The 14,558-nt window shown below is 48.9% G+C and overlaps 1 protein-coding gene across 4 annotated transcripts in view; it reads right to left on the minus strand.

Annotated features, from left to right (window-relative positions):
* The window catches only part of stox2b (storkhead box 2b), a 45,682-nt gene that overhangs the window by 24,598 nt on the left and 6,526 nt on the right, over window positions 1-14,558 (minus strand). The window contains exon 1 of one of the 4 annotated variants that reach the window (XM_027017103.3): window positions 3,140-6,192. The exons of the other annotated variants lie outside the window; for them this stretch is intronic. Coding sequence (XP_026872904.2) covers window positions 3,140-3,308 — 169 coding nt within the window. The 5' untranslated portion in view covers window positions 3,309-6,192. Of the gene's footprint in view, window positions 1-3,139; window positions 6,193-14,558 lie in introns of those variants that run through there. 4 annotated transcript variants of the gene reach the window in all.

The following is a 14,558-nucleotide window of genomic DNA, read 5'->3' on the forward strand; positions in this document are numbered from 1 at the left end:
GTGCGCGCAGGAGTGCTTCCCATACAAGTGTGTGTTCAGATTGGGTCCTTATAGGGTTGAGAGACTGCCTGCCATCGAAAGTTTCCGTCTGGGGCTAAAAGGTAGGAAGGGATGATATTTTCCTGAAACTGTCACGATGATCACCACAATCCTTCAGCCGAACTTTCTCACAAACCTTTCTCCGGCCTTCTGATCTAACAAAGACATGGTGCTTACTGCCACAAATTAATGATGCGTCCTGAACCTTCTCTCTCTTACACAAACACACAATTTTTCTAATGGATCTGGGATGCTTTCCAAAAAGCCCCCGTCTGTATAATTTTCTGTTGTGCGATAGCCAGGTGAGATAACACAAGCCCAAAAACTCAACGACAGAATAAAAGCCCCACTGTAACTATTATACGTCCACGCTGGAATGCTCTTTGTCTGCTGGAACAGCACAGTGGAGACCTCGGCCTCTGGACGTTGAAAGGTGACCATTACGCCCTGATCCTCAACAAGAGCAAAGCAGAGCCAAAAGGAGCCCATCAAAAGGATCACGTAGAACACAGAAACTGCTTCATTAGGATCCAGCTGCAAGTTCTCCCCCTGCACCAGAACTACAACGCAGAAGAGAATGTGAGTGTCATCACTTCCCAACTCTCCCAAACGATCATGTAACTTTAAACACGCTCCCTAATGCAAAGCTCCTCAAACCAGCTCCTTGAGATCTACTGTCGTCAAGAGTTACAGCCCCAGCTCACAACAGATCTACCAGCCCAGCAGGCTAACTCCTAGTAATCCACCAGCCCAGCAGGCTAACTCCTAGTAATCCACCAGCCCAGCAGGCTAACTCCTAGTAATCCACCAGCCCAGCAGGCTAACTCCTAGTAATCCACCAGCCCAGCAGGCTAACTCCTAGTAATCTACCAGCCCAGCAGACTTTAGTTCAAGTTGATTCCTACACAACTTTTTAAGAACATCTAATCTTTAAAGCCATGCACATTAAATGAAAAATAAGAACTAAACTGATCAGGGTGCTCGGACTCCAGAAACAGGGCTGGGATTCCCTGCTGACCTTTGCAGGAGAAGAGTTTTGTATGACGGTCATCTTTCTGGGCCACTGTACTCTGTTCATGCTGCTTACCGTGTCAGAGAGAACGAATCAAATAAAATCACACTGATGAGACACAAGCGCAGGATGTGGGTTCAGCCACAGCTGCCTTCAGTCCCTGATGCTGCACTGTCCATCTCCAAACAATACGAGCATCAAAGATGGTACCCAGCAAGAGACAGGAGCTCAGCAGACATCACAATCCACGACCTTACTCGACTGACAGAGCAACCCTGCTCAAGACGAACTTGGCAGCCAGGGCTGGGAGATTTAATATCATACTATATTAAGACTGTAATGGTTGTTCTCAATGGGCTTTGTGAGAATCATCTGTGGATGAGGTTGCCAACAGTACAGCGGACTTTAGTTTGTTATGTTTATGCTTTCTGGGTCCGCTTTTACCACTCGAAACAAAAAAGGAAAGTCAGAAACATTGTCTCCGTTCATCTTTATTTACAGAAATGAAAGACTCAAAAACCAAATAGTTTGGCCTCAAGCCAAACTTGCCTAGACACAATATTATGATTGACAATAATGAGTCCCTTAATTAAGCATGGCCGGTTTTTAAACAACCGTACGGCGTGTAAACTCAAAATATACAAGAACTATAAACCAGCAAAGTCTGTCCAAGCATTTTACTACGTTGTACTTCCCACAACACACACGAACGGTCCTGCTCGCCCAGTCATTAACTCTCACTCTAGGTCTCTGTCTTCCTATTCATTCACATTCTCCACAATAGCTGGATCATTTAACCTCTGACCCCTGGTGTTGCTAGGAAACATGAAGAGTCCTCGAAGCAATCCGGATTTGGCAGCCCTGCCTGGGTTCCCATTCACGGGTTCTCTAAGCGCTCCCTGAGGCTCAAAGCCCTGCTCCTTTTCTCTTCTCCGTTGAAGTAAACGGGCCGTAGCCACTCTCACGGAGCCCTGCATACATTTGAGCTCCAGCTCGCCCTCCGCTCCCGCTGAGCACACCGGACGAGCTTCCAGTCCCTGCACGCCCGACCCGAGCCAAGATTCGTCAGGGTTAGTGAAGCCTGGTGCAGCATGCAGCACGGCAGTTAAATCGCAGGCAAGCCCTCACCTTCCAAAGTGCTCGTTAGTAGGAAAGGGGCAGGGCTAGCATGAGAAGTTCAGTTTGTGCGGGAACAATAGAATTTAATTTCAGACCAGGAGTCTGGCTGGTGGCTAACGCAGGTGCAAGGATCTGGGCTTTGTCTGCGCGTGAGGATTATACTGACACTAGCAGGCATTGGAGGTGAAGAAATGTAAAAAATGGTTTGTTCTCTAGTGGTGACCAGGCAAAAGTATTCTGTAAAAAACTTCCATGACAAGTCAGTCAGAAAGAAGGGCAGGGAGGGTGTTAGGTACTCAATCTTTTATTTTGTACATATGTTTTACATAAATTTTTACTAAGGAAAGAAAAAAAAAAAAAAAAAGTCTCCCGTCAACCTGCTGCAGATTAATGTAGCTATGAAAAGTAGTCCAAGTCTGCATATTAACCTGTCGAACTTAATGTGCACATACGATTTTACATCGTGCGTTTGCACAAGCTGTGGAGTTAGCATCGGCCAATGTGCAAACAGCAAGGGGCGAGAAGAATTTCAGACTTTTGTAGTTTCTCTGTGTTTTTGTAGTTTTTTTGTCATTTCAATGAGACCTATTTAATTCTAGATTCATCTCTGCATTTCCACATCTTCCACATCTCCTGCAGTGCATCACCAGTAGTAGCTGCAGCTCAGACAGGGGGTGGAAGTCACTAAAACTAGGTGACCCGTATCTGACTGGGATGAGACTGACTACAGCAGTGCGGGTCGTCTGCAGGATGCCTGCCTGGAGTGAGGTGCCTGGGGTTGTATGGGAGTAGGAGGAGCCCAAGTAATAACCCTGGGGGGCTTTAATGGACTACAACACCGATACACACTGCCCAGTACATACACCAATACACAGTCATCTGACAGACGGTAAACGCAAAATGAAAATATAAAGCGCATTCTTGCCCTTTAACTTAAAGTGTGCGACCCATCCAGAAAGGCTGACCCACCTGTGGGTACGTATATCCGTGACGAGGGCAAGACGAACGCCTTGGGGTAGTGTTTGTGGAGCCGGTAGTCTTTCTCACTGCGGGAGCGACCGCGGTGGTCCGAGGCCCGGTCTGAGAGGTCCGAGCTGGGCCAGGCCCTGCGGAGGGTGGTGCTCCGCGTCTTCTTCATGGTTGCTCCGGCGGGTGGAGGATGGAGCGCCGTCCTGCCCCGCCTTCTGCGTCCGAGCCACCTTGCTCAGGCTGCCCTCATGGCTGCGGCAGGAGAGAGCGGCACTGGGTGTCTGTGTCTCTCGCTCTCCCTCTCTCGTCTGGGTCAGGATCTGTTCCTCAGAGACGTAGCCAGCTACACAATGCCCCTGGATTCCTAATCCACTGTGAGGGATTCCCGCTTCAGATGGAGAGGCGCACACACTCACACAAGCTCTCCGGCGTGTAGACGGATCGAAGAGGACGGATGACCGGAACAGGACCAGAGGGATGGAAGGGGTGGTCTTGGTTAGTCGGGGGGGGGCGGGGGGAGTTGCAGGGGGAGGGGGAAGGGTCAGAGAGAACGCAGCCCGAGAAAAACCCTGGTTTCAAACAATAGCTCAATTCAGTCAAGCTCTGCTCCACTAGAACACAGCAGTCAACACAAAAGCTACAACAAAGCCAGCAGACAGGCAGGGGAATGGTGCTGGTCCGTCTGTCTTTAGCCGTGTGAAAGTCCAGCCTGAGCGTGAGGAGCAGGTCTCTCCTTCCCAGATGTGAGCACAGCAGCACATGTGAAGAGACCGCCGGAGTGACTGGAAGGTAAACACTGCAACACACGTGCGCGTTTGTGAGGGTGTCCAGCTGGACAAGGATAGAGTCCACAGACAGGCGAAGACTCGAGAGCAGCACACACACACACACTCTCTCTCTCTTTAGCCTAAGTGTGTTTGGGAACCAGAGACACTCAGCTCGTCGATCTCGTCGATCCAGTCAGGTAGAGCTTCTCAAAATGCTGTAGCTTGTGGGCTTCGTCTCCTGGCGCTGTGCCCAGCCGAACGCGCGCGCACACACACACACACACACACACACACTCAGAGCTAGCAAGCAGCTGCCGATAGCATAGCTGTGTCCAGAACCAGCGTGTAGGAGAAGGCTCGGCGAACCCCAGGATGAAGGCGCCTCACGCTGGCGTGCGTTCTGCTCGCGTTCTCCTCGTCTCCCTGCGCGTGGGGTCAGCCACAACTTCCCACCATCTCCTTCGGTCCGAGAGCCAGCAGCTGCACACGCAGTTCCTCTGGAATGCAATTAAAGGGGTCTGTCCACGGCAGCGCACGCGGGAACAGGGGTACAGGGAGCAGAGTGCTGTAGGCAGAGCGCTCTCTCCCTCTTGCCTTCCCTCTCCCTCGTGCAGCTGGTCGACTCCTCACAGCCAATCACTTTCTGACAGCAGCCTATCGGCTTAGAGTGAGACAGAGGGAGGAGGGAGAGAGAGAGAGAGAGCGCGCACACAAAACTCTTTCCACTCCTGCCACACACACACGCTGAATTATTTACTCAGAACTACACAAGGAATACAGCAGGACAGCAGAGCACAGTGGTGGAAAGAGAAGCTGACCAACATGCAACCATTGACTTCCTCTCACTTAACCTTCACTTAACCAGGTGAGTCTCCTGAGATCACGACCTCTGTTCCCGAACAGACGCAGAAGTCCCAATCAAGCAATAATACTCTAATCTAAACAGCCCTCACATGTGGGAGGTGAATGGCTTGTTTGAAACTTGGGTGGTCATTTGAAAATGTCTTCATTTGAAATTTAGTCTGTAACTAAAAGGTATTTTTCTAACCATAATTTTATGATTTTTTAAATTTAATAGGATTTTAATAGAAATGTTTGGGTTTTAGGTGACCCCTTTGGAACCCACTCATGCACGTACACACACACACACACACACACACACACACACACACACACACACACACACACACACACACACACACACACACACACACACACACAAAAAAACACCTCCTCCAGCTGGTCATTAATCATGGCCTACACTTCCCACTCTAGCCAGTTGGGTGAACAGTGCAAAACAAATGTTTTTCCAATAAGCCAAGGGTCAAAGGTCATTGGTCTTCAATAAAAGCACACCTCCCCAGTGTTCTTCCATCAGTCACAGATCAACACAAACACCACAACTTCCTCCACACGCAACTCCGCACGCCTCTCTTTGCAAGCTATGCCTGATGACGTCCAGAGCTCTCCTTGGTAGTGTGGACCAGGAGGGGGTCCCGTTCCACTGGCTCCTGTGGCAGACGGACGGGTGAGCTTGGAGACTTGGCAGACCCTTAGTGTTGCGTTACAGCCTGATAAGAGGTCACATGCATGGTGGCAGAGGACAGGGAGCTCTGCTCTGGGTCGACGCCGGGCACCTCACTGACATCTCACTCTAACTCATCATCTTCCAGAAGACTGTACTGTTTATGGGTGACCGTGGGGGACTGTGGGAGCGTCTTTTTAACTCCAGCGGCTAACGCCCCACTAAACATAATCGGCACCTTTATGCAGTTATGCAGTCTGCAGTTCACATCTATTCTTCTTCATCCTATAAACGCTGTCCACAACCTAAGACAGCGTCTCAGACGGCTTTACTGAAACGTCACCGCACTCATCTAATGTCCTGCAGACTCTGAGCGTGTTCCTCTTCCCCTGGACGGACAAGCAGGCCGAGGCCGCTGAGGAGGGTCCTTACCACATGGCCCAGGACTGCCTTCCCCTCCCTTGTTACAGCTCACGCTGGGCAGAGAGTGCACGTCTGTGCTGAACCCCAGTGGCCCACAAGCCACTAGGACTCGGGGAAAGGAACAGCTACAGTCCCGGGAGCATTTTTCCTGGTTTAGGCCTGGATTAGGCTCAGTCAGCCGCTCATCGTCAGAGCCGCTTGCCAGAAAGATCTCCTGGAGGCTCCATAATCCTCATTTTCCGACTAACAGCCTCGCCAGAATGTGTGGCAACACTGGACTGGAATTAGCATTCACATTTTGAAGAACGTGCTTCAAATGCAAGTCATTCTCTTCTAGCAATTCAAAAAAAAAAAATCACTGGGATCCTTTCAAGAACTGAGACCAGAGTCCCCCTATAGCCCATCCCCCTACCCAAAAGCCCCTTCCACCCCATACCCAGTCACCCCTACACGTTCAGGGAGTCCCCCCCGCCACCCTGGGGGCCTGCACACACTCCCAGGCCCAACTGCTCTCTTGCAGGCAACTGCCCTCCCCCCTTTTCAATCAGGGAAGCTTGTACTGCGCGCCCCCGTATAGACGCCAGACCTCCTTCGGGCTGGAAGAAAACGTGTTCCGAATTATAAACCCTCCCCGGTCTGCCCTCCTCTCTTCAACTCTCCCCATCCCCACCAACGCTCCGTCCAACCTCCGTCTCACCACAGTACGCCGCGAGTATGCACCACATGCTTACCGCCGTGACCGATAACCGCTACATAGCCAAATGTGCCCCAAATTCCTTCAAGCTATTCAACAACCTCTGCTGGACCTTCCCTAATCCCAGAACCAACGTAAAACCAGAACTCATTGGCCCAGTTCCTACAAAATGGGGGGGGAAAATCACAAAGAAAATCCCAAAAAACCTACAAAAACTGTAGAATCAAACTTTTTTGTCCATAATTGAGCGGCTGGATGACCTTGTGTTCTCAGTGTTGGTGTAGGAATTAGCGCGTCAGTCCCACGCCTGTGCCAGTGCAGACAGCACCGACCCAGATGTGAGCGGACAGGGAGCAAGGCTACGGCGTTCCGCTCGAGAACCTGGGCCACGGAAACACACTGTTGGATTTGGATCCTGGTGCACAATAAAATGATCACTACTGAATGAAAACTCCACTGTGTACATCTGAGCTGTTGGGAAACTGGGGCCAGTTTAACTCTGCTGAGTTTACCAAGCAGACATGGCGGTAGGCAACACTCCTACAATAACAGGAAAGGAAAGATTTGCACCCAGCACTTATTTTTCTGGGACAGATTCATGGAGAGTCAGAATGACACTTGAGAGGCTGTGTGTGTGATTTGTACAAATCTTGATGCTGGTTTGATTTATTAGGGATTTGGCTACTGGATCTGGGACAGAAGACTGCAAAGACACTGTATGTAGCCCACAGGTCAGAAAGCTTAGCTCCAGCCCACAAGGCCATGGATCTGGAGTCCCTTATGGACCATGCATACTTGGACCGTGAACACTTTGCAATTAATTTAAAACAATTCTAAAAAGACATTTAAAAATAACACCCTTCCCCAACAAAACTGCTAATGTGAGAAGTTTACGCATCTCTCATCAGCCTGTAGATCACAGTTGGTGACATTTGTTTTGAGCTTGACCCAAATTTGCCAGACATATTGTGAAGGAGTTTAGTTCCACATTCTACATTAGGCTCAAATGTAAAAATCTTGCTCTACCCAAGCTCTCTCTGCTCAGGCTGTAAAAGGGCAGAGATCTGAGTGACCGTACGTCCGAGCTCTGTGAACAGGGTCAGGCTCCAGCCCCTGACCTCCTACTACAGCTACTGCAAACAGGACACAATTATGGCTCTTTAGCAAACAAACGCACAGCTTGCCAAAATACATCGCCAAACCGCAAAGCCGTGGCCAGCGTCCAAATCCCACAAGCCTGCGTGAGGGGCACACATGACCATGTCTCCCACCTGTGTGAACCCAGGGTTTTAACCGTTACACATCATTCCGTAACACTCAGGGGACTGGAGATTAATGAGGTCTCTTATGGAGCTGAACATTCACGGGTTAACAAACGCACAGCAAACTGCATACGCACTAACAATACAATTACAATGAAATGAGTGAACAGCAAAGAAAATAACTGCACGTTGTTATACTTGGCGTGTAAAACACAGTCAGTTCTCAAAGTCGCCTTAGTAAGGCTGAAATCTGCATTAGAGAGAGATTTGTGGCGAAAACAAAGTTAAAACAGTCTCCAGTGCATGTCATGGACTGAACCTTCCTTTTTAAAGACACACACACACACACACACACACGTGCCAACCAAGCCCTACTACCACATTTTTTATCTAACTTTCATCTGGTACTTTGGCTATATGAAGTCAAGGTGTGGCCCTGCCCCTCTGGCATTATGAGGTCATTGTTTCCTCTCTCCAGGCACGAAAGCTCCTCCATACTGTCCTGGAGAAGCAGCAATGGTTAGAAAAGGCTGCAGCTGGCTTACAGCCATTTTCCAGCCATCCCCGAATCTGGTCTTCAGGGAGAAATAACCACTGCTATTGCCTTTTCACCTCCCTGAGCACCCCACACCCCTACCTACACACACCCATCCAGAATTCTGCTGTGCCTCACTCAATACAATGGCCTCATTCAAAATTAGAAGTCCAATCAGATAAGGCCTGTTCCAACAGTGCACGCTGGCATTGTTCTAACGCTTCTTGAACTGGGATGACATCCACAGCAAAAGTTCCAACACTCCAAAACCACGGCAGGAGTACTTTTGCTCAGACACGCCACAAGATGGAGGGTATTAAGGAAAGAAACGCTGACAACCAAAAGTGAGTTTCCCCCATCATCCTTCGATGTTTTGGGCCTATGGCTGAACTCTGCCCGAGCTCTCGTGCCGTGCGATCTGAGAGAGGAGGCAGTGTGCTAGCAGGCCTACAGCATCGCTCACGAGCACCTGAGCTCCAGGAGGATCTGTGCTCTCTGCGTGGGGCTCAGAGAACCTCAGCAACAGTCGTTTCCAACACGTACTGGGCGTATCTCACATACCGTGAGTCTGTAGTCCATGCAATTAAACAGACACCCCTCCATTCTTCAAAAGATACTCGGGAAGCCGGTGCACGAGGAGAGGGCTCCGTTACATGAACCTCAGAAACTGGAAAACCAAGCCTCAGGAAAGTGATGCAAACAACATCACGCTGCCACACTCAAAGACCGGCAATGGCTGCTGGGAAAAACGAATGGCATCTCTTTATGGCTCCAGCACTGCGCTAGCCAAAGCTAATCACGGTCTGGCAGCGAGCGCAGTGCTGACAGCATTATGTGTGGCGCGGCAGTAAAACCGAGCTCTTAACGGACAAAACAGAGCTCCATCCACAGAAAAGCTGCTACAGCTCAACAGCCTTGGACCGCAGTCTGTCCGGTAATACTACGACCGCCCCATAACCCACCCTGACCGCCACAAACAAGACCCTCCCAGCTAGGAACCCTGATAGCCCAACATCTCCGCTGCGTTGCCCTGGTCATCCCCACGGCCCAGGGCTGTGTGTGGGTACTGGCTGTCTGCCTGGCAAGGAAGCATGACGATTTGAGCAATATAATATGTGAATAATTTACAGCCGGCCCCCGAGGCTAACTGCTGCATCGGGGCAGATTTAGGAGTCCCTGACCAAGCTGCAGGGAGTCAGGCCACAGCACCCTCAGCTCAGCTGCGCCGAGTTGGGAAACATCACTATGGCCAAAAGGAGGGACCATAAAAAAATTTAAATAAATAAATGGGCTTTTTCCCCCCCCAAGCCAGCACAGATTTAAACAAACATTCCTGCAGTGGTTTGTTTGTGAAAACGTGGTTTACACATGTGCAAATGCTTAAAATTAGAGAAGTTGGTTTTGTTTTGGTTTTTTTTAAGCTGCTCTGGGCAAACACACACACAGAGGGAAACGCAAGTCTTCATTAGGAAACTGACATGACAAAAAAAAAAAAAAAAAAGTTAAGTGAGAGCATCTGTTTTCCCCAGTAGAGGCGAGAGGAATGAGAGAAGTGGGAGAAGAGATTGAGCGAGAGAGAGACAGACAGAAGAGAGTTTGCGTGATTAGACTCGCGTAGTCCCCGGCGACACACTGGCAGCACTGCCCCGCTGCCCAGCCCCCGCTACACTCAGTGCTTTAATCAGCTACAATAACACACTGTTCAATGGACTCCTACTCCCCAATCACCGGCGCGTGCGTGTGTGTGCGCGCATGCACGCGCTGAGTACCAGCAAGCATGGATGTCTGCTCTGTGTAAAGAGTGAAGGACCAATGAGAGGACAGTACAGGCCCAGGTTTACTATGACCACTGCTGTTATCATCATCATCATCACCATCATCATCATCAGAAGGCAGTCTTGTACAGTCGAGAGCTTTGCACCTCTCTTCCGCTATGTTCTGTAGTTGCTATACAGTTGTGTAGTTTTTTGCAAATTTACCAAATTATGACCATTATATTGAACAAACCCGCTTTGTGAAATTCCTCACTGTGCCAAAGTTGTTTGGGTTTTTGTTTTGTTTTGGTTTTTTTTGCACAAAAATAACCTTGACATCACAGTGGACACAATCTCCATGGAAACCACACCATTTAAGGTCTTCCATTCTAATCTAAACTCTGACTTCATCAACAGGTTGTGTCGACAGAGTTCTCATTTACCAGTGCAAGCAGGTGGTCACCTACATCTGATCCCACACATGCACAAACCAGTTCCATACCAGATCTCTCCCCCCCCGCCCACACACACACACACACACACACACACACACACACACACACACACACACACACACACACACACACACACACACACACACACACACACACAGCTCCATCCCAGATCCCAGACACTCACAACACAACACTAAGTGACATGTGCACAGCTTTGCCTTTCCCCCAAACATGGTTTGAGGACTGAGAGTGTTTGATAAATCACCAACTCTGCTCATATGCCCTGTTATCACGCTACAGATCAGAAGAGAGAGCTAGCCTCCAGCTAAAGAAGCAGCACTCTGATCCCACTCTGATCCCTGGAGCAGAGAACTCAGCACCACACCATGGTCTGGAAGACAGCTCACACACACTAAATGCACCAGTCATGAACAGAAGAATCTAGGTGAGAACATCAAGGCATCACTGTGGCATCGTGAAAGACATCCCTCACTGCTGGGTTTGGCCCAGGAGCTTAACAAGAGACTAAGAAATTCACACAAGTCCTAATTAGGGAACAAGATCCAAGTAAAGGTGGTTGTTGGGCAAGTCAGGGAGGCGTCTGCTCCAAACGACCCGCGCCAACGTCACATCACAACCGAATGTTTAACAACCACCACTTCTGGAGCAGTGGGCCCAGTCACCCAGCGAGAAACCTCATGTCAAAATTTTTCTTTGGCTTTCGAGATCATGCACCATGACTGTTTCTAGTGTGTATTCTCTCTGAAGCATACACACCCTTGCCAGCACAAGAGGTCACCCAGAAGAGACCAAGCCTAGGGCAGACTCAAGCTCCACGCTTACCTGATTGGGCGATAAGATCTGAACGCTGACGTGAGAAGTCACCAAAAAGGTTCAGCTAGGTTGCGTCTCTCTGGAAAACCTCATGACTTCATTGGTTCTTACTGTATCTAAATGCAGAGAGATATGTCTCCAGTTGAGCTTTGTACTGGATCATGTCATGTTGTACACGTCATGGTGTAAAGTGGTTATGCCCCAGCCCCCAACAAAAAAAAGCTTAAATGTTGGTGCCAGTATTATTTCAACTCTGCACAAACATGTCACAGACTGCCTGATTGGATTAACACGTGGATTCGGTCGTCTGTGGTAGGGGTGTGGCTGACTGCTGAAGGACAACACTACGCCCACTGTGGAACGTGTTCCACAGTCAGTCTGTCAGGATGGGAAAAATACGGATTTAAATCTCTGGCTTATACTGAACATCTGATGCACCAATCAGGAATGCTGGGACTGCGGGCTGGAGTTTACGGCAGTGACAGATGGTTGTGGAGAAAAAGAACCTACTCCAACCACCAACGTATACATCATACACACACGTCCTCAAGTAAACCCAGACCAATTCTTGGAGAGGCTGGAGCAAAGTTTGGCCAATAACTGACTGAACCAATTATTAGAAAACTTTTCTGGAGGTTGGCCATTATAACGTTCTTCTGTGTCTTGTTTAGTTTAAATCTGAGCCTTCTTGCTTTATCACAGTGATGTTTTAGAAAATCTTCTGCAGCCCAAGTGGCTGGAATGCTGGGGAGTAACGCTGCCCTTCTGGGCAGGAACACTGGGGAGTAACGCTGCCCTTCTGGGCAGGAACACTGGGGAGTAACGCTGCCCTTCTGGGCGGGTTCTATCAGGTAGAGCTGCTCCTTCCTACAGCCCTCGGCCGGATCCATTCACAAATCTTTGCGACTGGGCCTCTGTGCCAGCAGGACTTTTTAATCGCAGCGAGCGTGAGCCATTTCGGACCACCCTGATCACAGCTTCAGAGTGCGAGAGAGAGCATGAGAGCGCGAGCGTCTCCTTCTCCCATTCACTTGGGCATAATTCCGCCTGGCGACTGCCAGGGCACGGGCCACGCGGGGCCATCCCTGCCCGCCGCCCACATGCCGTTACCCACACAAAGAACTCAGAGGCTGGTTTTTCAATGGACTTCCCTGTGAATGTGGCTCTCTGCTGGAGAGGGCTCCGGAAGCTCACTGCTGTCCGCAGCACTCCTTGGTTCTCCGGTTGCCATAGTGTCCCAGGAATGGGAACGGCCTCTGGAGGCCGGGCGCCCCTGCTCCGGGGGGAACCAGATTATGACGTGCAAGTAATCCCTTGAAGAAGCATGATCTAAGATGGAGACCCAACAAAGGCAGATGTCAGCTCTCCTGAGTTCTGACAGAATCTGAAGGGGCGTGGAATAAGGTAGAGGAGAACTTACAGGCTGACGTTTTAAAATCTGATGAAAGTGCACCATGCTCTGCTCTTATAGATTATCTATGGCATTTCTCAAACAAGAGCGATTACTCTCTAGTGGTGAAATTACACATCGTTTTGAGAAAGAATGTGGGCTTCCTGCAAACAGGTTTTAGAGTGTTTAGCAGCGTCAGGGAAATACAGGGAACCAGCCAGATCCAGCCAGAACCAAGATCGAGCCAAAACGTAATTACACAAGTTGTGGTTTAAGTTACCAACTGGAAAAACCCCAAAACAGTGTTCAGAGGTTGCACCATCTAGAGTTTAACATATACAGCCGAAAACCCTAGACCCTAAATGTTTTTGACGTTATCGGGACGTATTCCCATCATCTGAGCTCCTCGTTCCTCTCCAGTCCGTTGTTCCCAGACCAGGTGTTTTAATCTATGGGCATTTTTATGAGGCTTGGCCTAAATGAACAACCTCAAAATTAGAAACATCACCAATGTTGATTTGTACACTAAAGGCCATAAGCAGCCCTTCTAAAGGAAAGCGGATAGTCGGGGCAACTGCTGCTGCCATGAAACCCCCCACCCCACCCCCGCCCAATGAGGGTAATTGCCAGCTCGGGATTTGAGACGGAAAAGTGGAAAAGGCTTAGATCATTATCAGGTTCAAATTTCAATGCAGCATTGTTCTTTCCTACATGTCAAACACACTCGACACCTGAATGGGGAGGCGTCTGCCTCTACACGCCCCGCGTCCCTGTGACGGGCCTCCAGTGGCATCAAAAACCCTCCACCCAGCGCTAGAAGGGTTCTAGCTGAACTCACAAACAGTTTCCCTGCTTAAAAGCTTAATAAAAATGAAATACCACAATATTTAAACATTAGCATGGAATTTATAGTGAAAGTTTATTAAATAACTGAATATCTGGGCGGAAGTCCAGGAACAGAGCGGAATATTACCAAAAAATATTTCAGTTTCAAAAGTAATAAAAATATAGACAGCACAACTGGAGAAGCACAGCAAATCACTGGGAGGTACACAGGGGGGAGGTAGTTCAATCCATCCTCTAAAAATCCATCCTTTTTTTGCAAATTCAAATTCTAACCCTTTACTACTATGAAAACTACCACAACATCTTCGCGGCATATTGTTTCACATTTTTATATGCATATTAACACGTGGCTCTGACTTGCAAGCCTGAACGGACAGAATCTAAGCTTCCATTTTTGACCTCAATTTTACGAAACAGAAACGCTGCAGGCCCATCCAACTCTGCCCTCTAGTGGAGGAAGGGAGTTTTGGCACTCGCCTGACTTCAAAGCGACACATTAATAACCCTTTCATAGCTGAAGGAAGACGTCGCGGACTATTCTCACGTTAGAAAGAAAGAAGGAAAACCACATGGCGACTACTTTGGTCATCTTTTAGGACGGTAGTATTTGCCACATAACGTTTAACATCGAGCCTTGGTTCTAACCAAAACGTAGGACGTTTCCGTGGACGAGGATGACAACAGCACGGCAGTTAGAGTATGTACAAGATGCTTCTCTTCACATACACGATCATGTAGCGTGAACTTGTGCAATAACGATTTTCCCTGCTCAAAAGTTACCGCTAACACTAATTTTTCTTAACAACAAAAAAGTAAATATTTAAATCTGTCGTGTGCTGCTGAGATTTATTTTTGTTTCTATGTAAATGATTCAGACATCATAGCGGCGCATTTTTGTAGGCTAGAGCATCTGGTCGTAACCAAGGCAACTGTG

The sequence above is a fragment of the Electrophorus electricus genome, chromosome 4, assembly GCF_041902795.1.
Source record: "Electrophorus electricus isolate QZ-2024a chromosome 4, ASM4190279v1, whole genome shotgun sequence".
NCBI classification, from domain to species: domain Eukaryota; kingdom Metazoa; phylum Chordata; class Actinopteri; order Gymnotiformes; family Gymnotidae; genus Electrophorus; species Electrophorus electricus.